This window comes from Ostrea edulis, chromosome 6 (assembly GCF_947568905.1).
Source record: "Ostrea edulis chromosome 6, xbOstEdul1.1, whole genome shotgun sequence".
Taxonomy (NCBI): Eukaryota; Metazoa; Mollusca; class Bivalvia; order Ostreida; family Ostreidae; genus Ostrea; species Ostrea edulis.
Window position 1 is genome coordinate 1,729,296 of NC_079169.1, and position 25,266 is coordinate 1,754,561.

General features: G+C 32.8%; 1 protein-coding gene across 16 annotated transcripts in view; it reads left to right on the plus strand.

The window, feature by feature from the left end:
- The window catches only part of LOC125647476 (signal transducer and activator of transcription 5A-like), a 71,883-nt gene that overhangs the window by 7,951 nt on the left and 38,666 nt on the right, over nt 1-25,266 (plus strand). For 9 of the 16 annotated variants that reach the window (XR_008796111.1, XR_008796112.1, XM_056141187.1 and 6 more), the window contains exons 1-2: nt 1,786-4,886; nt 24,405-24,544. Coding sequence is in view for 14 of the 16 variants with exons in the window: in XM_056141187.1 (XP_055997162.1) it covers nt 4,500-4,886; nt 24,405-24,544 (527 nt within the window). In the remaining 2 variants the exon portion in view is untranslated. Of the gene's footprint in view, nt 1-1,785; nt 4,887-12,273; nt 16,068-24,404; nt 24,545-25,266 lie in introns of those variants that run through there. The other 7 variants (XM_056141192.1, XM_056141193.1, XM_056141197.1 and 4 more) reach the window with 5 other exon arrangements.

A 25,266-nucleotide genomic window follows, 5' to 3' on the forward strand; every position in this document is an offset into this window, starting at 1 on the left:
AAAGTCTAATCTATATATATGAATAATCAACGACATGTTTAAAATATTGAATCCATGGGCAATGACTCTGTTTTCATTAATTTCTTTATCAAGAGAGATTTCCTTTACTTTTCATTGATATGTTGTATATATATATATATATATATATATATATATATATATATATTCTTTTTAAAAAAAACTCTCCGAGGAGGTCCGTCCAGTGTCCCCCAGAGGAATGTTAACTCTTCGGTAGCACCAGAGGACCTTAGGGGTCGATAAGCTGATAAACATCTCTTATGAATTTAGATAATTCTGATATTTTAAATATCCATGACTCGTCGTCCTATGAAGTCCCCTAAAAGCCATGTGATAGTGTTAGTTAGTCAAAACAGTATCTACAGTCGGAAATATACATACTCATTATTCTAAATACCCTCTGATTGCAATATTGGGATATTGGGCCACCAAGGCCCGGACCTTTCTAATTAGTTTTAAAAGGTAATAAAAGAATTTCTTTTATATCTATCTAGTCATTTTTTGGTTTCTATAGTAAGAACATACAGAAACAATTGTATAAGAATCCAAGGCAAATGTGAATGAAATTGAAGATATTTTAGAACTAACAAATCTGAACCAAATTTTATTCCAAGTATTACTTGAAAATGAAGATCTCTTTCTTTTCTTAGTTACGCTATTATATGAAAATATTAGATATATATTCTATGCATTCAACATCAACTCTGATTGGCAAATGATAGCTATTGCGACTTATGATTTACAAATGCATTGCACAATTTTTTTTTCATTTGTGCTTAAAAGAATTTTAATGGTGAAGTTGACATGATAAAGATTATAATATTTTCAACAGGATATCAGTAAATAATGGGAATATTATTGAAAAAGTAAATTAATTCAAATATTTGGATAAAATACACACTGTAAATTTCCGGACGAGGCTTCTTTTGTTTGGGTAAAACACCAGTGATCAAACACAGACAGGCATGCATGGTGCATATAGTTACAATTCAAAAATCTATGTATTTGTTTACCAGTTGAATTCCAATTTGGCCAGTTTTATAAACTTTTGATAAAAGTTTCCTCAAAAATCTATATTTTTTTTTTACCAGTTGAATTCCAATTTGGCCAGTTTCATAAACTTTTGATAAAAGTGTCCACAATTTTTTTTTTTTACCAGTTGAATTCCAATTAGGCCAGTTTCATAAACTTGTGATAAAAGTTTCCATTACATGTATAGGCCTGTGAGGTAACTGAGATGTCAAAGAACAGACGTGTGTGTACTGAAACATAATTATAGTTCTACAACCTAAAAACGCAGTGCATAGTGAGCATTTCCAAATCCTTTTTCTTCCCTACTCTTTTCATTGTCGAAATGCGCATCTGGTGCATCAAAATTGGTACCATATAAGTTTTACATGTTATATAATTTTCATTATGCCTATGTCGTATTTTTACTATTGTTATATGTTGTTAAATATATTGTACCTCATATTTCATTGAATTCCGATTGGATGAATAGGAAAACTTCAATAGTGGCAATTGAAAATTATTTTTGAAAAAATAATTTGCGAGATCATTTTATCCAGGAATAAAGTAAGAAATTGAATATTTGAAAATTTTAACAAAATGCGAAACTGACAATATACAGGATTATATTCTTATTAACAGTAATCAAATCAAGTGTTCCAATTTTATCATAAGTAGTCGGCCATACTTTAGGTTACACATACCTAAAGTAAAAATCAGTCCATATTTAATATATTTGGGTTATAATTTTTAATGCCGGGCTTCAAAGGCCCCTTTGTACAATCAGTGTAAGTTTTTATTACCCTGCTAATATTAAGGGTTAAGGGGGGTGTTTATGGACTCTCGGGCATGTGTAGTTACCCCTTATTTGTATAAATACATGCCTATATCTGTTTTTTGTTTTGTTTTTGTTTTTACTGTAGGCCTATACAACCATCATATCATTTTGGATTACCAATATACATGTAGATATGTATAGGTTCATACATGCAAGTGTATCATTCATATATCAAAGATAAATCATGTATGGTGTATATAAAGGCTAGAAAATATTGTGTCGTTTAATTATTATTTGAAATGGATTTTGTTTTTTAAATTCTATGTAATGCTATGGATTCATTCAATCTATGTTTGTAATTATCTTTCTTTCTTTCTGATACTGTTATTGTCATCATTTATTTTTCATAATAAACCATTTTTTTTTTTTTTTTTACATTTCAATTTTAAAAATGTGTGGAATTTATAGTACAGTATTTTCAACTTTTTTTTTTTCGTAGAAATAAATAGGAAACGAAAGTTAACTCGTTGTGTTCATTTATAGCATGCTCAAAAACATTTTTTTTCGATCTGTTTTGGATTTATAGTAACGTTTCAGGTAAAGTAAACATTATATTACATAATTATTTGTCTTCTTTTGAGATAGGTCTGAAGGGCCTACAGACCCGGTGCACCATTGATCGCTTACAGTCAAAACAAGGGACCTTTTATACCTCTGAATTTCGTTCGCAGTGGACGTATTTTTCCACTGTTATGTTCTAAAAGCTTCATTCAAAAGCACTCACACTCTGAAACACCCGAAATTAATTTAAAAAAAAAATGCTGTTTATATTTAAAAAGGCAGTATCCCATTGGAAATAAGAGAGAGAGAGAGAGAGAGAGAGAGAGAGAGAGAGAGAGAGAGAGAGAGAGAGACTACATTGTATATCTCTATGGGTTATCATAGGAATTCAGGGCACCAATCCTTTTATAAATTTTCAATGTTTTTTGTTGTTTTTGATAAAACCATTTTTATTCTATTTAAAATATTTGTGAACATCTAAATCAGTCCTAATGTCCACGGTATTTGCATTGAAATATTAATTCTGTGAATTTAGTCAATAAGTATAACGTAATGTACTGTGTTCTAAAAATTGTGTCTAGTTCATGTGATGATCTACATAGAATCCAGTGCTGCAATGTCATGTGATTTTTATGTAAAATATGTCTAATTTATGTCTAATTCCTGAATAAATATTATTACCTTCATTATTCATGATAAGGAACGATAACTAGGCTCAATAATAATGTTGTTTGATTTTGATAGGTATGGTCGCGGATAGGTGTTTTGCCATTGTTCTTTTCCATTTGATAATTGATATTTAGATTTTAATTAAGTATGCAGAGCAGTCTGAAGGGTTTTTGTGGTACATTCAGGAGCCTTTTGGGCAAATTGATGCACCTTTGAGACTCTATAGTTCGTTTCCAGTGTATTTCGGTACATAAGAATCGACCACAGATCACGTGTAGTTTCTGTGTCTTTTAATTAATGATGACTATGATAATGATAATAACAGAGAAGAGACCCTTTTTCTATATACCAGAAAATATGATAAGTTTAGTATCAATACAGGTCCATTAACAAAATTGCGATAATTGAGCAAAGCTATACAGCTGCACCTGGCCTAGATATTTGTTTAAATACTTCCATTTTTGTAATAAGAGAGGAATCAATGATACAGTTCTATCTGATATATTGTATATAACATCAACTTTATATTCATTTTTATCAATGACTCGTATGAAAGAGCCAACAATCCGAAGACTAAACGTGTTAGGGGGCGAAATGACCTAGATATATTATTCCGTCAAAATGGACGCCTCATTTCCGAGAAATCAAAACAACAGCTGATTCCTGGAAATGAAGGACATTGGGAGAATGTATCAGTGAAAGCAGTCAACCTGAAATAGGTTAACACAATTCAGCTACAGCATTGTTTGGTCAGGCGTATCATTGTAAGTGGTGCAATGGTTTGTATAAAATCTGGTAAACAGTTAATATATTATGCAGCTGTTATATGTACTAATACTGTATATAATCTTCATTACACTTCATTACACGATTATCACAAATCCAGATAAAATAAATTGTAAACATAGCTTATAAACTCATCTATTGGGGTTTTCACCATTTCCAAGTAATATTCGTCAGGATGCACGTGTACTATGTGGGTGGGGGAATCGGTGGTATCGTGAATCTCGTATAATGACCCTCTTCTATGCCGCCCAATGGTTATATAAACTATTAAGGCACAAGAGCTACCATTTGTCCTCATTTCATCATATGCCGATAAAGCATGCACTTGGTGTTACATTTGATGACGGGGACTGGGATGTTCCATTTTGCACTAATCAATCACTTGAGGAACGTAACCATCTAAAGGAAATGCTCTAGTTTATCCTACGGAAGACAAAATGCATGACATTCTTTAGAGACTTTCAGTTCTAGTGTTGTTGAAACATCCAGGAAACATTTGTTTCCTGTGTGTCGATAGTACAATCACGTATTACTAGGGGATTTCTGAGCCGTGCCAGCTGGTGGTTTTGTTTTTGTTGTGTGTGGTTTTTTTTTTACTGCCTTAGCTTTTGTTTTTGTTTTGATGACAATAAGACAACAAACAGGACAAGAATTCTTGTGATTCGTGTGTGGGGGAAATATGGACACTCTGTGTAATGATTCTCCTCCTTGTAGTTCTAGTATGTACAGTAATGGACTGTCAATGTGTGAAAATTTACACGACCAGATCAAGGTGGAGCCAGATTTCCACTGCCCGTCAGACGGTAATGGATACCTGCCACCCATCCGTCCAGATCACTTCCCACAAAGTTGCAGATTAAGTCATTATAATGGACATAATCCTCAAATGGAGTACATGAGACCAAACCATTCATCAAGCTGTTATATGGATGGTCGGCCCCTGTGCCCTAAAATGTCTCCCCACTACTCCGGAGAAAGCCCTCCGAGCTATTCATCTCACTCTAACTATGGCAATTCTATGCAAAATTCTCTCTCTTGTGTTTTTGGAATGCAAAGACCAAGAAAGGTAATATAACCAGTTTTTCTATAGTGATTTATATCTATGATGATTTTATAGTTGCGTAAATTTACAATGTTTCACAAATGACATTAATATTCAAGCTAAGAGAGATTCTTGGAAAAGAAAATCCTCAATTCTTTATGTATTGGATTGTTATCTTTCACCTTCAGTAAAGCAAATATGGAATCCACTGATGATGTTTAACTAAGAATTTTTAGGATATATCTGAGCCATTTAGGCTCAATTGAAATTTTCTGATCAAAATTTTGTCTGTTGATGGCAAAGTCACAAACTGTTCATATCTTTAACTCCTCCAAAACCACTAAACCAATTTCAATCAAACTTGGTAGAAAGTATCCTTGGACAAAGGGTATTCAAATTCGTTCATTTGAAGGACAATGTTCCCTTCCAAGTGGAGATAATCGACTAATAGGGAGAATTTATGGTGGATACTAGGAAAAAAATGTTAAGGAACTGAAAAACCAAATTTTATGTGAAAGCTTTCTATGATATATGGATTCAAATTTGATTTAAACCTTGACTCCTGAGGCTAGGATGAAGCCACAATAGAATTTTGAATTTTTATGTAAAAATATTTCATAAGGAATTTTTTTTTTAAAGTCTTCTCAAGAACCACATGGAAGATTTAAAAATAATGCAGCTTTATTTGAATCTATAGTTTATAAACTCCAAAGGCCAGATTGGAAATATTGGTACATTGAATAATACGGTTAGCTTTTGGTGTGTGTATAAGTTTCAATTCAACTATTGATACACAGTATAAAGAAATTCAACTTGACGAGCATCTCGTCATGTTGTTTGTTTGAATTTTGATTCTTTTGTTGATAGTGCTCTTGTTTGTGTGAATTTTGATCTAGTACTCTTGCATCTAACATTTACTGGGCTCTTGTTTTATATACTACATACAATGAAGTGATACATTTATAAGTGTGTCGACAATGTAACCCACAAAAGTCTGTATGACCTGACTGGGACATGAGGTATAGCTTATGATAAATTGGCCACTAGGCTTTACTTTGTGGTCTGAGGAAATTCGTGGTTATTGGTTTATCGACAAAGTTACTATATCTTTTTAAAGATGGAACTTGTTAGCTAAATGTGGACGAGACTGCATTTGATTTATTAAGAATTTTCTCCTTTTTGGGTGAAAGGTTGTGAAAAAGATGACAGAATGGGGCAATGTTTATACCCTTCAATGGTTGATGAGTTAAACTACATTACTTATAACTGTACATGTATTATCAGTATCTGCAAGAATGAAACTACATAGGATATAAATAGCAGAATGAGATTAATTACTACTTCATGTGAAATTTAATTTCTAAACTAGTAAATAGAGACAATGGGAAATGCAAATGAAACTGTAAACTAGGTCAAATCTTGACTCTGCATTTGTTTTAATCAACAAATGATTTTTTGAAAATTGAGGATCTTGGTGGTTGAGTAAAGACTTGTTATGAATTATTCAAGTACTTAAACATCCTGCTGATAGTATATTGATGTTTGATTCCTTAATGTAATTTGCGATTTTAAAAAAAACACCCCTCTATGATGAATATATTTTTACTCTACCAGGACACATTTTTGCCAATAGAATCCGGTGACTGTGACATATTGAACATTTTATGTGCACCTGACTACTTAATTGCTGCAAAGTTCTGCTAAAAGCCTCTTTTGTTTGTCTAAACATTTCTTCATGTGTTGTCCAATCATATTTTCACCACAGAATTCTATTTTATTGCTGTCACTATAATGACCCTTGCCATTAATTTTAATCATTTTACCTTTTAAGGTCACCTGAGTCACTCAGATGACTTTATTGCGATTGGTAGTTGTTCCTCGCCATGCATTGACGTTTGAACATTTAAGTACATGGCCATTTTTCATTAAATGCAGTATGGAACATCCCTATAGTTATGAACATCAAACATACGAACAATGTATAGAAATGATGAGCAAGAATATACCTCTATAAAAATTGTGAAATTTGTGGCCCCAGGGTCAGAGGGTTTTGGTGCTAGGGCGGGCATTATGATTCGTATAGTGACGATGCATTATTTCTTGAGAAATCTTCTGTGACGACCTGGACATCAGACTAAGCACGCTAAAATAGTAACATGAGCATGTGCAAATTAATATGCAAACATTCCCAAGCTGTGTGCAATTAAGGCTTTTTTTGTTTGTTTTCAATGATAAACCCTGGGGTTGGACGAGGCCAAGAGAAGGGGATAAAATTTCACATATTTGAATATGGGGGGGGGGGGGATCTTTAAAAACTATTCTTTTTCATAACAGTAGGGCCAACTTAATAATATTGATATTGAAGCAAATTTCTTAATTGTGTTATGTGGATTTAGGCATGAAGTTATGATCCTTTGGGGGCTAAGATGGAGCTATAATCATGGGTTAAAAATTTTCACGAGAATAAAGAGAGTAAAAAATATGTTACAAATTTTCTGAAGGACAGCAGGGCTAAGGTCACTCTGGTGAGCATTGTGGCCCGTGGGCGTCTGTTTAAATTTTTAAAAAAAATTTTGCTCTTGGTTGTTGGATATTTAAAAAACTTGGATCTGGAAAGCTAAGGACAATTTATTTTGATACCTGGGAGATCGAAGCTCTGGATGTGTTTTGTTCTGTCATAATGATGGGCAATCGGACCAAAAACCATAATAGATTATCGGTAATAATCAGACTCATGTAATCAATTAATAATCGATTATAATTGCAATTATCATCTAAGTGTTTTTTTCTTCTCAAAATAGATAACAGAATCATTAAACATATGGAAACAACATTTGAATTCTTTTTTGTTCACAGGTAAATAAATCAGAATTTCAACATATCAAGTGATGGAATTTATAATCACAACGTTTAAAAGTTATAAGAGTCCGACTCCTAGCCTGATTGAACTTAATTTCTCGTAAACAAGTTATGGATGAAAATATATCTATATCAGGGTTTCTTTACTAATATTGTACTTAAATGAATAATGAAATATATGATTTTTATGAATGTTTTATTGTCATTTCAATAAATTCCAATATGATTATGAAAAGGTAGGTGTGCTAGCTAGGTCAGCTGAACGATGGGAACGGGAGAACCGTGATGTGTACATTTTGTGTACACTGCAGGATCATCTTTCACAGTTTTTTAAGGGTCTGCTATCATTCACACAGAAATATTCTAAGTGAGGGAATGTATATAGGTGTACTTGTTTGAAGTAAGTTCATACGGAAGCCTGCCCTGACTGACTCCTATAGCATTGTAACCATCTGCTTTCTAATGTTGTATCATTTGTAAGTTTATGATGATTTTTTTTAAAGATCATGAATTGTTATTATATTGTCAAATCCAAATGAGATTGACTTGCTTCCTTATTTTTAAAGCTCAAATATCTCTAAAAATTTGGAGGAAGTTAAGTTTCCGATCAACAATTTATCAGTTATTGATGATCAAAGGGCAATTGCTATTAGAATTTTTCAATTGGCAAGCAGCATTTTTTTTATTTAGCAATAAGCAAATGGCATAAGTGATTGTGCATTTGACAATTAACCTGTTGGTTCAGCAATCTGAATAAAATCACCTCCTCAATCTGTAGCGACAATAAAATAATAATAAAAAATAGCAAAAAAATAAAATGGATGGGCGGAGGAACCGATTTTAAACAGATTGGTAAGTGGTGCAGGATTTTCATGAAATGATATAAAGGGTCTGATCTTATTAAAATTTTCAGGTTTTATTCGAATCAGTATGCCCCTCTTATCAATTCTATATAGCATATTTGGATTTCTAAAACTAGAAATAGTCTGCATGCAAATTTAGAGATTATACTGCCCAATCAAGTCTCAAACAAATCTGAGAATACTGTCAGTAATATGTGAAAGCTTCCGGTCTGTCTCAAACAAATCTGAGAATACTGTCAGTAATATGTGAAAGCTTCCGGTCTGTCTCAAACAAATCTGAGAATACTGTCAGTAATATGTGAAAGCTTCCAGTCTGTCTCAAACAAATCTGAGAATACTGTCAGTAATATGTGAAAGCTTCCAGTCTGTCTCAAACAAATCTGAGAATACTGTCAGTAATATGTGAAAGCTTCCGGTCTGTCTCAAACAAATCTGAGAATACTGTCAGTAATATGTGAAAACTTCCGGTCTGTCTCAAACAACTGACAATACTGTCAGTAATATGTGAAAGCTTCCGGTCTGTCTCAAACAAATCTGAGAATACTGTCAGTAATATGTGAAAGCTTCCAGTCTGTCTCAAACAAATCTGAGAATACTGTCAGTAATATGTGAAAGCTTCCAGTCTGTCTCAAACAAATCTGACTATACTGTCAGTAATCAGTGGTACCAGTATTCAGTATGTGGCTGTTGTGTGAAAGGTGTAGATAACAGTGATCAATCTCATAACTCCTTTAAGCAATACAAAATAGAGAGTTGGGCAAACTCGGATCCCAGGATATATATATCAGAGTTGGGATCAGGTAAGAGATCGAATAAGCATCCCGTGTTGACCGGTCTCACCCGCCGTGAGCCCTACAGTGTATACAACAGAAGATCTAAATGTCTTTACTTAATTAAAGACTCCATATTTTTGAAGGATACATGATGACCCGTGTTATGCAGATCGAGATACATACACCCTGTGATATTTTCACCCTGTAATTTATTTTTTGCTCCATGTTTTTACATACATTCATTTACATTGGTCCTAATTTGTTTCTTGTTACTTTATAGTAATGAATGAATTCTTAGTTTTAGATTTATCAATTTTTGATAAGTGTGAAATGGGAGAACATGAAACTGGGGTGAAATTGACCTCATGATTTGTCTGCTGAACTAATCTTAAACACTCTCAGTTTTCCTAATGCAAATCAGACTGATTTAATTTGATCAGATTTACTTCGATAAATCAAGTTTTATTTGTGCAAATAGAGTGGCAAGTAAAATATCCAAAGGCAATGAATAGAACACTGCACATGGTGTGCCACATCATAGATAGGGTGTCAGTCATGCAAGCAGAGAGAATAACATTGATTTACATATATATATATGCATATGGGAGTAGGAACTGATCTCTTAATTTAAAGCTCTAGTTTATTATAAGGAATGGTACACCAACCACTGTCTGCTAGCATATAAATCTGAATAATTATTTTATTTATATGAACCTGGCTGATAATTTTTTGGAGAAGACAGTCAAATATTATTCAATTATTGAAAACAAACTACCAACATTTTAACAGTTAATTGATGTTAATGGAGTTTTTATAAAAATTTAACAAGATTCTAATTACTTGAAAACACGGTTTTTTTTGGGGGGTGGGGGTGGGTGGGTTCTCACTTGAATATATTATGAAAACAGTATTTTCCAGAAAAAATATGACATCCAACTTTTGGCCTGGAACTATGGGTAAGAAATTCTTCTGATTGATACCTGATGGGTGGATTAGTTTTGATAGTTTCTGGGGGAATATCATGATAACGATTTGCTAACATTTAGACAATTGTTTATCAAATTGACAAGTTAGATGATGAACTTCTGCTTCAAAGTGGGTCACTGTTTATATTCACCTTTACAATGCAATCTAGTACATTAATCAGAAAAACAAATCTGAAGAAATTTATGCAAATAAAATTATCATGGTTGTAAGATTTCTATCAAGACAGTCAATGTTTTTGTCTGTTAATCACACTGAGAGACAGTGTCCAATGTGTTCACCATTGTAAAGCAACAACTAATGTATGACTTAACAGTAAATGCATCACACATTAAAGAAAATGCCCTGATCTGTGATTATGCTATATAATTATGGTGGAAGGAATTGCTTCAATTCAAATTTGTCCACTTGCCCATTACAAAAGAAAAAAAAAAATATCTTGGTCCTTACAACCTGACAAGTCACCCAGGTAGCGAATAATGTAGCCTGCTCAATTTTGTTTCTGTTGGAGGGCTATAATATTTCAAATTAAAAAAATCTTTTCTTTAGTGTAAATATAGACTAGATGCTACGGAATATTATAGAAATATAGACTAGATGCTACGGAATATTATAGAAATATAGACTAGTATAGATGGAAAATGACAGTTTTTCAGTTGGATAAACTTTGATTAAAATGAAATGTTGATTCATGTTCAACTAATCAGTGTTTAATTTATCAAATAAATGGAAATATCACATGTTTTTATGCCCCGGTAATTTTGGGGCATATATAGTTTTTGGTCTGTCCATCCATCTGTTTGTCCACAAAAACTTTAACTTTGGCCATTAGTTATGAATGAATGCATGGTGACAAGGCTTTCCTGTTTCACATGTGTGTTCTTTGTGACAAGACCTTGCTTTTGGTACCTTTATGACCTTGTGACTTCTTCTAGGTTTGACCTACTTTTGAAAAACTTTAACCTTTGGATTAATTTTTGAATGGTTAGTGATGGGGGTTTTCATATTTCACACCTGTATTCCTTTTGACCTTTCTAGGTTAAATTACTTTAGCAAAATGTTTGACCTCATAACCTTCACCATTGGGTTTGACCTACTTTTGAAAAACTTTAACCTTGGGAATAACTTTTGAATGGTTAGTTATAGGGCTTTCATATTTCACATGTGGATTTCTTGTGACAATTACCCCCCCCCCCCCCCTTCCTTTGGGTACCAGAATTACTTTGCTGCCATACAGGAGCATCAGAGTTTCACAAACACATCTTGTTTATATATATATATATATATATATATATATATATATATATATATTTACACTTAATTGTATTTATTTATAGCAAGAGGAAGTTTTCAAATGTTTGTCTGTATGCTCAATGATATAATATATTAGGTAATTTTTGTGCTTCGGAGTTATTGGTTCTTTTTGCGGTTGAGGAAATTTTGCTCATTTTAAAAAAAATCACCAAAATTTCCATTCCTGTAAAAAATACATCTGATAAAATGAAATTCCACCAAACTTACCTAGTAAAGCTCCAAGATTTAAAATTTGAGAAAAATCTACTAAATGTTCACAATGCCAAAATCACCTAATTTGATGGGGTAGTTTTGTTAGTCTTCAAACACGTTTTCATTGATAGCTTAAGTACTTTGGGCTTCGATTTGTTGAAAAAATCTCAAGTTATGAGGGTTAATTATTTTGTCTCACAAAATCATGAACAAATAAGTTATCTAAAATAAAAAATAATCAATGCTGTGTTCACTACATGTTCTTCAGTGTGCATAGCAAATTTCAAATAGACATATGCTCAAATGAAACCGATTTTTCAAAAGGGTCCTGTGGCTTTCGAATTGGGGGGGAAATTGTCAACATGCATTTTGATCAAATTGGGAAAACCTATAGTCATTATTGTAAATATGCTAAATATAAGCATCTTGGTACTACATCTCTGAGGTTGCTTGAGTTACTGGTATTTGTTGTTCGTACAACTCTAATCACTCACGTTTGAAAATGACAATTTCAGAATGATCCCATGCATCATCACATGATGAATAAGTCAAATCAAAATCATGTCTTTTGAAGGAAAATAAGTATTGTTAATTGACACACCATGTGTATTATGACATATATAGATACATATGCTCAAATTTTAATTAAAGATATCCTATAACATTCTAAAAATTAAATGAAACAAAAAACTCTTATCAAATATGCATAAGAAAAACTATAGAGATATGAATAAAAATTATAGTTTCAAAATACGACCTGTGTTTCTGAAATGAACTGACCATGCACACATATGACAAGCATGTGGTCTTTCTCCTCTTGGGCTGTGCATATCCAACTACCCTATAGTGTTTTACACATGATCTAATGCAATGAATTTATTAAGTCTCATAGGTCCTTAATCCTATATATGAAAGATGAACACATTGTCAAAACTTACCAACACCATTGTTGTCTGACTTCCTGTGAAGAACGCATGCACAATTGCTGCTTAAAAGTAGCGGACTGAAGATGTCTCAAGAGTTGAATATTGGTCAAGAATGCATGAACTTAAATTTTGGCCTATATTCCTTTCATAATTGCATATTATACTGGTGTGTCATATCATGTTAGGTTTGAAATTGAAGAAATCTTAATTACAGTTTTGTAATAGTACATATATGTAACCCCAATTGTAGTCTAACATTTCCAGCTGCCTCATTTAATGGTGACCTGCCCGGAGAACCTAATATATTGAAATCTGCAATTCATTGGTTATATAGTTATGCACCAAATTGCTTCAATTGTTCCTGCAAACTTTCTGCAAACGACAAAAGGGTTTTCATGTCTGTTGCAATCTGACTAATAGCAGCTAAAGTGACAAACAAATTGGAATAAGAAAATTGTCTTGTTATGTGCAAACTTCAGCAGACAGTTTGCTGTGCAGTCGCAGTGAGACTGGAAAGGTGAATAAGGGATTAGTACTGGTATTTAAATTGAGTGATATACTTAAATATCGTTCCACGGCAAAATCGGGCAAAATCGCATTTTGTGTTCACGAATTGATCCCAAACTTAGGATACAAAGTCGCCATAGCATGTTTAGCAAATGCACAAAGCAGTTCTGATTTATTTTACCTTGTTCCAAAATTATAGACAGATACTTATGAACATGGAGAATTCACGCTTAGTGCAAATCTATACAAAACACTACTTGTAATCCCTTTGAAATCTAAACACAGCAAAGCGGGTATGAAAATATATCATCATATAACATTAAACAAATGAAAAACTTCAAAAGAGCATGCAAGTTTCAATGTAACATTTTAAAACCTTTCTGAATGTTAGTCATGAACTGAAAATTTGTTCTTTATTTACACGGTATTGAATGACAATACATTATTCTTAATTGTTTGGCTTTGAAAATCAATGAATGAACTGGAAAAACATTCTTGAATTTCACTAAATCTGAAATTAAATTTTTTTTTTATGAATACATATCATGCATGTATTTTATACTTAGATTTGTAATTTTATTAGTACAACCTCTATGTTACATGTGTACTGAAATATTTATACCATGTACAACTCTGTTTGTACATGCACTGTGCATGTGTGTGATTGGGTGGTGAATGTGAAATGAAAAATTCGATTCACTTAAATATTCTATGATATTATGTGTGTACATTTCAGTGGGAAAACAAATTTTAAAAAATTAATTTCAGGGGATTTGAAATGTGAACTTATATAAAGCTTTTATGTGACGCCTGTTCTAATTTAAGCTTCTCGTTATATGTATTCTCCCTTAATTATGAAAACGATTCATTGTTTTAGCTCACCAGGACGAATGTTTGGAGAGCTTTGTCATGACGTCTAGCTGTGTCGGTGTCACACTTTAAGGGAAAGACTTTAACCTTGGTTATATATCTTTTGAAGAAAAGGGGGATGGGGCTTTGATGTTTTTCACATGTAGAGTCCAAGTGACCTGCACCTTTCATTTGGTTTGGTAGATTTGAACATATTTTATTGTATAAGTGCATATTATACAAACAGGTTTGAACACAATTCTTTCAATTTACGGGGTTCTCACCTTTCATTTGGTACCAGAACTTTTGACCCTGTCATTAGACTGACTTACTGTAAAAGTGGTTATTTCCGCTGGGGGTTAAGTACGCGTTTTTCCACGTCCAACATTACGCGTGGGGGAAAACATACACGGAAATGGAATACAATTTATATATCAAATAGTTATTACTATACGCAAGGGGGAAATTTACGTGTGTATTACATGACTGCGTAATTAGTGTACATTTCCCCAACGCGTAAATATAACCACTTTTACAATAATTTTTAAAAAAATTTTAACCTTGGCTATATCTTTAGAACCATTTAGGGAACAGGGGAAGTAAAGTTGTGCTGCCTATTGAGCTACATTAACTTCTGACGACTAAGTTTAGTACATCAAATATTTATCTCATTGTGTTAGAGTGTAAGATAATTTGATTGTTGAATGAGAACACCCAGATGTGGATGAAATTTAAGCCTGTCTGCCGACCCTACATGTAAATGACTTTAGTGAAATATTAAAACTTCCATTGGAAAAAAATTGAATTGACTATATACAAAGAGTTAACACCTGTTTTTTTATTGATTAAAGCAAAAAAAAATAATACCAATAATTATAAATTTGATCAGCACTTTAAAAAATAAAATGGTGTCAGATTCAGGTTCTCTCTGGCATGCATTCTTTAATTAGAAAAATTATCAACACTATATTGTGATAAATGATGCATGCATGTTTATCAAATTTCAAATCGAAGAATGGCAAGTAGCATGTGGTGTCAAGTAATAATTGCTGATGGTATGCACTGTGTTTACAAATTGTTTTGATGAAAGTTTTATGAATAAGGATTCAAATCAGGCCCACTGTAGTTTTTCCGTTTGAAATTTACTGATAAAATTCCCAGGTGAAATATATAATGATTTGGTGATTGTTAATTACTTACTGGAATCGAAAAATTTATTGCTCAATTACATTGCACCAAAAGACCATCAAAGCTGGATTTTTGCATAACTTATTTGCAGAATAATGCTTTTGCATTGTACAGGGTGTTTCATGATAATATGTTACATTTTCAAATGGAAATGTTTTTCATATCTATCATAATTTTGATACAAACTTAAAATCCATTTAACCACCAAATCCTGAATTTTTCATCCATGTAGAAAAAGTTTCGGAAAAAAGTAAATTGTTAATTATGACATTGATGCTCAATTATGTCATATTTTAAACTCTTATTATTTACCAACATAAATCACCAAAACGTATTTTAAAAAACTGAATGAAGGAAAATATTCAAAAGAGAAAGAAGATATCTAGGATGCTTGTCAGAGGGACATTATCACTTAAGTTTGAGAGGACCTGGACAAGATAATCCGGGACGATGGAAAACATCGAGAACCGAAGAATTCATCAGAATGATAAGTCGGAGAAACTCCATAGAAAAGTGTCAGAAGAATCGGAAAGAAACGCAGACAATACCAACATTTCTACTGTATATTGAACTCTAAAATATGACGTAAAATTGATAGTACCCTGCAAGATTTCAATTATGGCATCACCTCAACAAATTGGATGTTAAACACCGACTTGAATTTGCAAGATGGATGCTTCAGCATATGAAATTGACATCATTCAGAAAGTTTGGTTTTCAGATGAAGCTCTGTTTTACTCAGATCATGAGGTGAGCAATCAGAATCGCAGTTTTTATAACTGTATATGTATACTGGTATGTATACTGGTATACTGGAATCGGGTTGTCCGTCTGTCTGTCCGTCCGTCCGTCCGTCCGTCTGTAGACGCAATGGTTTCCGGGCTCTAAAGCATTATCCTTTCCACCTACCGTCACCATATCATATATATGGACTACCCATGGCATGAAGATATTCCCTATCGATTTTGGGGTCAAAAGGTCAAAGGTCAAGCACACTGGACATCGCAGTAGCAATATGGTTTCCGGGCTCTAAAGCGTTATCCTTTCCACTTACAGTCACCATATCATACATATGGACTACCCATGGGATAAAGATGTTCCCTATCGATTTTGGGGTCAAAAGGTCCAAGGTCACGTGCGCTGGACATCAAAGTAGCAATATGGTTTCCGGGCTCTAAAGCGTTATCCTTTCCACCTACAGTCACCATATCATACATATGGACTACCCATGGGATGAAGATGTTCCCTATTGATTTTGGGGTCAAAAGGTCAAAGGTCACGCGCACTGGACATCGAAGTAGCAATATGGTTCGGTTTGTCATGCCATTTGTTTTTTACACTCGGAAAAGAGGTAGTTTATACCTATTACCAACACCCTTTGGGAGATTGGGGTAAGCGGGGGGTATTCTTTATATAGTGAGCATTGCTCACAGTACCTCTTGTTTATCTAGGAAAGCCTCTACATTCTTAAAAATTAACATGCATGCAGCGTTAACTTGAGTTAAGGGTTTATTGGACCTTTATTTTTTGAGGAGAAGGAGAAACCGCCACGGTTACCTCCGAGTGATATATCCTCTTATTGAGAACTTACAAAGAAATAACTTGCAAAGAAAGTAGGGTTATCTGCAACCTTTGTGGTTGTAACAGAATGGAGTGACCGCCCACTTTTGTTTGGGTTTTAACAGAATGGAGTGACCGCCCACTTTTGTTTGGGTTTTAACAGAATGGAGTGACCACCCACTTTTGTTTGGGTTTTAACAGAATGGAGTGACCGCCCACTTTTGTTTGAGTTTTAACAGAATGGAGTGACCACCCACTTTTGTTTGGGTTTTAACAGAATGGAGTGACCGCCCACTTTTGTTTGGGTTTTAACAGAATGGAGTGACCGCCCACTTTTGTTTGGGTTTTAACAGAATGGAGTGACCGCCCACTTTTGTTTGGGTTTTAACAGAATGGAGTGACCGCCCACTTTTGTTTGGGTTTTAACAGAATGGAGTGACCACCCACTTTTGTTTGGGTTGTAAACTGGTTGGAAGAAACATTAGGGGACAGACTGATATCCAACATAATGGATAGAATTTAACCTCATTCACCGATCCTGTGGGAATCCGGGTTAGAATAAGTCCTCAGTACCCCTTGTTTATCGTAAGAGGCGACTAAATGGGGCGATTCTACAGGTGAGCTACCACAAAAACCAAGGTCCTGTGTCACAGCAGGTGTGGCACAATAAAGATGCCTCCTTGATCAAAGGCCGTAAGTGCCGAGCAAAGGCCAAAAATTTGCAGCCCTTCACCGGCAATTAGTGAATCTCCATATGAGTGAAACTTTCTCGAGTAGAACATTAAACAACATACAACCAATCTTAATCCTCATTCATGATCTCAACTTTTTTCTGTGGGGTTGCTAAAAGACAGGTTATACATCATGACAGATTAGCTCATTATTTGTATTGACTCAACAAAATTGAGGTATGCTATTGAAAAGTTTTGAAAATGTATGGAGATTGATCTAATTAGTGCATAATGTATATATCACATTTCAAGTATTCTTTAGGTAAAATGTGCCATTTAAAAGCTAAATTGAATTAGGATGCTTTAAAAATCACAAAGTGAACATTTCACTAATATCTTATGGTATAAACATTACAAACACTCGGACTCATGTCTTGTTCACAATTAAAACAGAGTTAAGTGAAATATTGCTGTTGCATTAAGAAGGTCCATTTTGGTAGCCAACTTTAATTGATCAGTTACATATATAATATGTTTAACATAAATGAATGATATTTTTTTTTAAAATCATGTCGCAGTCTCTGAAGCGACTTTCCTTTGTTTATGAAATATGGAGGTCATTTAGAACCCATTGTATGCTAAATTTATGTTACATAGAAAATTGTGGATTTTTTCGTTATACTGGTTGAGATTTTGTCTATTCATTAACAGAGATCATTTTGTCATTATGCATATAAAGAATTTATTGGATACATAAATTAAAATGATAAAACCAATGAGAGCCAGATGCAGATTAATTATAGCCTATTGGCTTGTTTCTCAATCTATTATAATACATTGTTTGTAAACATTACTATCAACTTATTTCTGAATAAAATATTGTTTGAACTAAAACCATTTCTCTCAGTATTTATTTAACTTGTTGTTCAAACAAGAGCTTCAAAATGAAACATAAATTATGAAACACTCTTCCTTTATGAATTGTTAGACATGTGGTTAATTTAATGCAAAGTCTGCAGACATTAGTATTGGCCTGAACTGAATTCCTCCGGATTAATCCTCCACTGAAATTCAGTTAACTTTGATTGATTATGAATTTGTCTGCTCCACAGTGTAATATTGATGATGGTCAAAATTAGTGAATGTCAAAATCCCCATTAATGCTTATTTACTTCTATACAAGATTTTTTTTCAATAAAAGAACTAGAAAGCTATGATGTGCATGTCACTTGACCTTGACCTAGCTATGACTGGCATGGTTCTGGTCTTGCCAGCCACAAGAGAAGAAGCATTAAAAATAACAGATATTAATGATTTTGTTTCAAATTATTTTTGTTGGTGTCAATTTAAGGGATATTATAGGTAAACAAAATATGAAAGCTGAACGAGGACTTTATTTTGATTAATATTTAGTTCATCTTCACATGAAAACAAAAAACCCATTGATCTTAATCAGCTTTTGCCACCAATGCAAAAAAGTTGTGTGTCGACTGCCAATTTTTCTGTTCGTCTTGGTGTTTTCACTAGGGCATACTATAAAACCTGGCCTGGCCCCAATTTTGGCCTCTAATTGTGCTCCATTCCAAATTTTGGCCTGGCCTCAAAAGTTTGCCTGGCCTCAAATTTGGCCTCTAAAAAAATTTTTGGCCTCAACCAAAAAAAAAATTTATTTAAAATTTTGATTGATTTGATTGATTTATTATTGGTTTTAGTTTTTCAAAATCATAGCACATAAATGATACTTTTCTGTTGTTTTGTAAATGTGCACTTTGAAATAATCAAATAAATCAATTTTGAGGCCGGGCCAGGTTTTATAGTATGCCTTTCACTAGACATGATACGGTTATAAATTGATGTGTCAATAATGAACATGTTTTACAGTAAATTATCTGCAGTTGGTTTTGATGTAAATTATTAACAAAGGTCAGTGTTTGCTTAGTCATCATGACAGATAATGTTTGCCAGCATTGTAAGTGTACTGACATATAATTATATATACATGTATGTGTCACACTTTTAAAATGTTTCAGAAACGTGTATGCTCCGCATGATGCAAAATCAAAAAGGGTGATACACATGTATTTCTTAATAACTCGCGAATTAAATGTTCTGTAAGTTTTCTTCCAAAGTTAATATAAAAAAAATAAAGAATTTGATTATCATAATTAAACAATTTTTTCTTTGCAATTTAGTTTGTATGAATTTGACTAGAATGGTTTTCAAAATTACCAAAAAAAGCATTTTTGTTCAATTAAATGGTTCATCGGTCAAAATAATTTATGATTAGTAACCGGTTATAAAATTTTGACTGATTACCATCCCTATAGTTTTTATGAACCCAAGATACTCAACAGCAATTTCCTGTTTACAAGTCTGTTAAGAATTTTTCATGAAAAGAAACAAAATGGGCACAAGAGGTAAATAAAGATGAAGAAATACATGTACAGCAATAATAAAAAATATAACAACAGTAAAACTCGAATATAGCGAAATTACGGCTATAGTGAAGTGAAATCGATTTCCCTGGGAAATTCTTTATATATTCTATAAAGAAATCTGCATCTATAACGAACACAGATATAGCGAATTTACAGATATAACGAAGTAAATTCATATTCCCCTTGAATTAAAAATGAACGTAAAAATCATCTTTTATAACGATTTTTTTTTTTCATTTTAAATTTGTGATTTTTAACAATCGCTTATTACGAAATTTCTGTTTGTATTTTTTCAAAAGAGTTTGTTAACGCAAAACAATACTTCCACATACATTTAACAAATATATTCTTGGTATTGTTTACTATTCTCTTTAATTAAAGTTGAAGTTTGATTGCATTTATTTTATCGTAGACTCGTTTATTTGTGTAAAGCAACAAGTACTGACAACTGCGATAGACTGTTTGTATGTATCGCACATAATTTTGTTGATATTTTTCTTTCAACATGTTCTTGTGCGACTTAATAATCCCTCAAGATAAATTATCATATATAAATCAGTGTGTATATATCTTGTATAAAAATATTTCTTTTTGAAAATAAATAGGCTTAATTTCTCTTAGAGACAATACAAACACAAGTATATCGATTGCTGCTTTCTTATACAACTGATATACATGTAGAACAAATCAGTTTTATAACGAATTCGTTATATTTTAATTATGAATTCGCTATAAAGGTACAGCGAATTATGCTTATAGCAAATTTTTACAGTGTCCGCAGAAATTCGCTATATCAGAGTTTTACTGTACTGCAGTGTATTAGTATTGTGTGTGGAAATCACTTCTTGTTTACTTGTTAAGTTTGATGTCTTAACAGATATATGTGCAATACATAAACTATATAATGATACTATCTGAGCACATTGCTATCAAAGCTCCATCAGAATTTTACAGACACTGCTATTTATTGGACATGGCTATTCCATAAGTCTCTTCATTGCAAGAGAATTAAAACCTGTAATTAATTGGCGACTTGTTTGATTCCAGGAAAGACTACTAAAGCAATTTAAATACTCAATATATGCATGTTCTCAATATTTTTGATTATTAAAAAAATCACATTTGAGCACCACCATGCTGCAGAGTATCATGTAAATAAAAGATTTGAAATAAATCTGATACTGAAATATATTAGTGGACAGGCATACCTGGCGATGTGGTGGGCTATTGATGAAGTTTAAATTTTCCACTCAGGTTGTCACCTATTTTCATTAAACCTTTGGCCATCTGATTTTGAAATTTTCAATTGAGATAAGTTTTTCTGGACTTTTTTGTGGGTTGTTTTTTTTTTTTTGTGTGCATGGAGAGATAACTGATTTGTATATTGACTGGGTTTTGATATTTTATTATTGATGAGTTATGTTCCCAGACTATGCTGTAATTTCTGGACATTTTGGACTAATCTTGCAGTTGTTGAGCTGATACAGGTGTATGTGATGTGTAGTTGTGTACTGTAAGTAGGACATGACCTACTTCCAGTATATTGATGGCCTTTGGACTCCAAACTTGGCTATATTGTGTGCAGATACACTTCAATCATAAAATTACTGGTAGCCGATTTCTTGTTGTGTATATAGATAAAGTTATAGATCAGGTTATATATATATATATATATATATATATATATATATATATATCAATGTTTTCTTGTTATCAAGACGTGCGCCAGGATGTCTTGAACATTGTAAGGGCACTTTGAAGTATGAATAAACTTCGCTAAATCTCAGAAAAAAAAAAGAAAAAAAAGTTATAGATGAGGTTTGAATTTTGTGTCGGTTTACTTTCTTTCAATATGCACCACGGGTTATGATAAATGACTAAAGGAATATTTTAGTATAAAAGTGATAATTTCCTGTTAACATGACTTTTCAAATTGCTTTCAGTTTCATTTAAGTTCAAAATTAGGGGGTTATAGATTGCAGAATATGATACAAAACAAAAACAGATCTAGAAGAGGATTGGCTTGTTGTAGTGCTTGTAGGGTTACTGCAAATGATTACTATAAGTGAAGTAGAGTAACTGAATCACATCACACAGTCGGCCATTCTGTATGGGCCAACTTCAACTATACTAATAGTCTTCATTTGTACATGGTTTATATATCTCAATAGAAAATAGATGTTTTGATAGTATAGCTGGAACTTGTTTTGATTTTAATCTGTGACATGGCTTAATTTATATGTTTGTCTGTTGTAGGCTCCTCTTTTCTAGTACACTTAAAATTGTACTTAATTAAGTCAGTCAGACATGTAATTTCCTGAATTTATATATGGCATACATAGAGAGGATCTTTCATTAAGCACATAAAAAAAGGAGTTTATTAATCAAAATTTGGAACATTAATAAAAAAAAAAAAAAAAATTAAGAAGAATTAATTCCTAAAATCTGAAGAATATATATTATTCATATTACATCTATCTTACACTTTAGAATCTCCATTTCCAGTTGAATAATTTTGTGTTGAAACTGACAGGTCATGTGTATATACACGTATTAATCTATATTTTATGCTTAATTCTTTTGTTAAATCACAGATCTGGAGATGGACTGTTGAAACATGTTTTTTTAAAAACATATATTCTTCTGAAGACTGTCATTTATATATTCTAGGCTAATTTTTAAGTTAAAATCTCAATAGGTTTTGAATATTTTGCTCCAGATCAAATCAAAGCTGGAGGTAAACTTTTTGATTTGATAATGTTTTATTTTTACAATATCCTACACTAACATTGAGGATCTCTATGACAACACCTGTAACATCATTGTAAGAATGGTTGCTCAAAGCTTGTTACACAATGTTACTTGTATTTTGAAAGAATATCTCTTGTGTAAATGTTGTAAAATTAGTGTTCTTTACTTAATTATACTGTGAACAACTGTAAGAGATTGGGATGGGGAAGTCTTGCTATGAAGAGAATGACATTGAAATACTTATGAATTATTTATTTGATAAAATGTAGCTGAAGGGCATGTACATACATGCATGCATCTATAAAATTTGTAACATTTGATTTACAAATGCATACCAGTATATTATTTCAATGCCTAATTATAAAAGGCTAAATACAATTGATTTATTCCATATACCACGGCATAGAGACTTAGCTTTTCTATCTACAGACCACAAACCAACAGACTAACCAGATCTTTTTTAGAAAATAATTAAAAATAAGAAAATAGGACCCTCATGAACTGCCCATAATTAATGCCCATATTAATGTCAACATATTGTGACATTATAATACACTAGTTTCAAGAGAAGAGCTAGTAGGAGGTGCATTTAGTGGAACTTTGAATGACTAAGTGGGACAGAGTGGACCTACAGTCGGTGAGGAAGATGTTAAAATGTGTTAAAAGCGGCTTCTCTTTAAATATGAGAATGTAGGAAATACAAATTACTATGAAAAGAAATATTTTACTAACATGGAAACATTAAAACAATATCATATTTGCAAGTAATTTCCTGGATATGATACGTACAAGCAACAAAATAACATGAAATGATAAGAATCCCATGTATTTAATTACTCCCTGAATACTTATCACTTACTTAGTTTGTGTATCAGTTGAATTCGGGTGATGAAACTTCACATGAGAAACTTGCCGAGTACATTCACTATGCAGTGATGAATATTTGTTCCACTCCCACATGTAAACAAGTTGTTTCACGCCTTAATTAATATGTACGAGTCTCAGAGTTCTTCAAAGGGAGATAACTGACATATCTTGAAAGTGGCGTATTTCATCTCTTGTGATGTCATATATATAGCTGTTTTCAGTGAACACAATTTGAAGGTTACAAGATTTCGAATCCAAAGCACAAAAAGATATGCATGTACATCATTGGTCCATTTGTTTAATGAAGCAAAAAATCAAAGTAGAAATGAACCAGACCAGGATTCGAACCCGACCTCCTGAAACTCTAGTCAGGTGCTCTACCAATTGAGCTATCTGGCCACCGGTGACCGAACCGAGCTGACCACTACATTTATATAGATTGACCTCATCAAAGTCCCAACTCATGTTTTCTCCAAAATTGCATATTTTCTTCCTTTTTGACATATGTACTTATTACATATCACCATATTTTTCATGATGAAATCATTTTGTGCTGATTTTATAAACTATTTCCAGTTGTAGTGAGCCACGTACCATCTATCAAAAGGCTGAATTTTACCATGTTATATATTCAGTGTAATTTAAGTGTATCGATTCACAATTATTAAAATTGTGCACTAATTATGTTTCAATTTCCTAAGCTTTTAAATCTATGAGAATTTTCTAAAATTTCTGATTTTTATAACTTGAACCCTCAGGTTGCTCTTCAATTTAAGAAGTTACAAAATTTTTTTTTGCAGAATCAAGGAATGTCGATTTGGGCCAAGACCCAGCTGCTGCCTCCAGAACTCCTTAAACATGTGTCTAGTATGTATGAGGGTTCGCAGATCCCAATCGAGGTCCGGCACTACTTTGCTGACTGGATAGAAGATCAGCCATGGTAAAAAATCATCTACACAAGTCTTTGTTATTGAAATTTTCATCAATCACATCAGTATATATAAAATGGTCCCCCCCTTTTTTAAACTGGAAATCTTCACAATGAGATATATTCTAAACTTAATTCAATATCAAATTTAATATGTGTCAACAATACTATGTATTCCTTTGTTGTGATAGTCATACATATTGCTGAATTTTTATGATTAAGTTATACTTATTAAGAGGAGATGAATTGTCCTTTTATTGATTTGAAATTCTGTACCTCGCTACACATAGTGTATAGAACGTGTTGGATTTCGTAACCACAATTTTTGTGTTTATGCTGCTGACCACCTTAATATACATGTAATGATAAAACTAGTAGCTCTTTAACCACAAGTTTAGTTAAATATTAATTCATGATGTCTGCCAGTCAGATGATTTGCATTGAAATCTGTATTAAATGACAAATGAAAATGTGTGAGGTAGGCAACTAAAAAGTGCATATTTTTATGTTGCCAATGGTTACATAGAGTAGAACCGGTGGCAGTAGCTCAGTGGTAGAGCGATCGCTTCGTATCGGGGAGGTTTGAGCCCCGCTCGTGACATGAGGCCTAAGATGTTTACATGAGTAGTGATTGCTCCTTCAACAAATGCCTGGCATTTAGAAGTGAGAGTCATGGGTCTTTTGGATATGACCTTAAAAACAGAGGTCCCATGTTGCGGCAGGCATTGGCATGA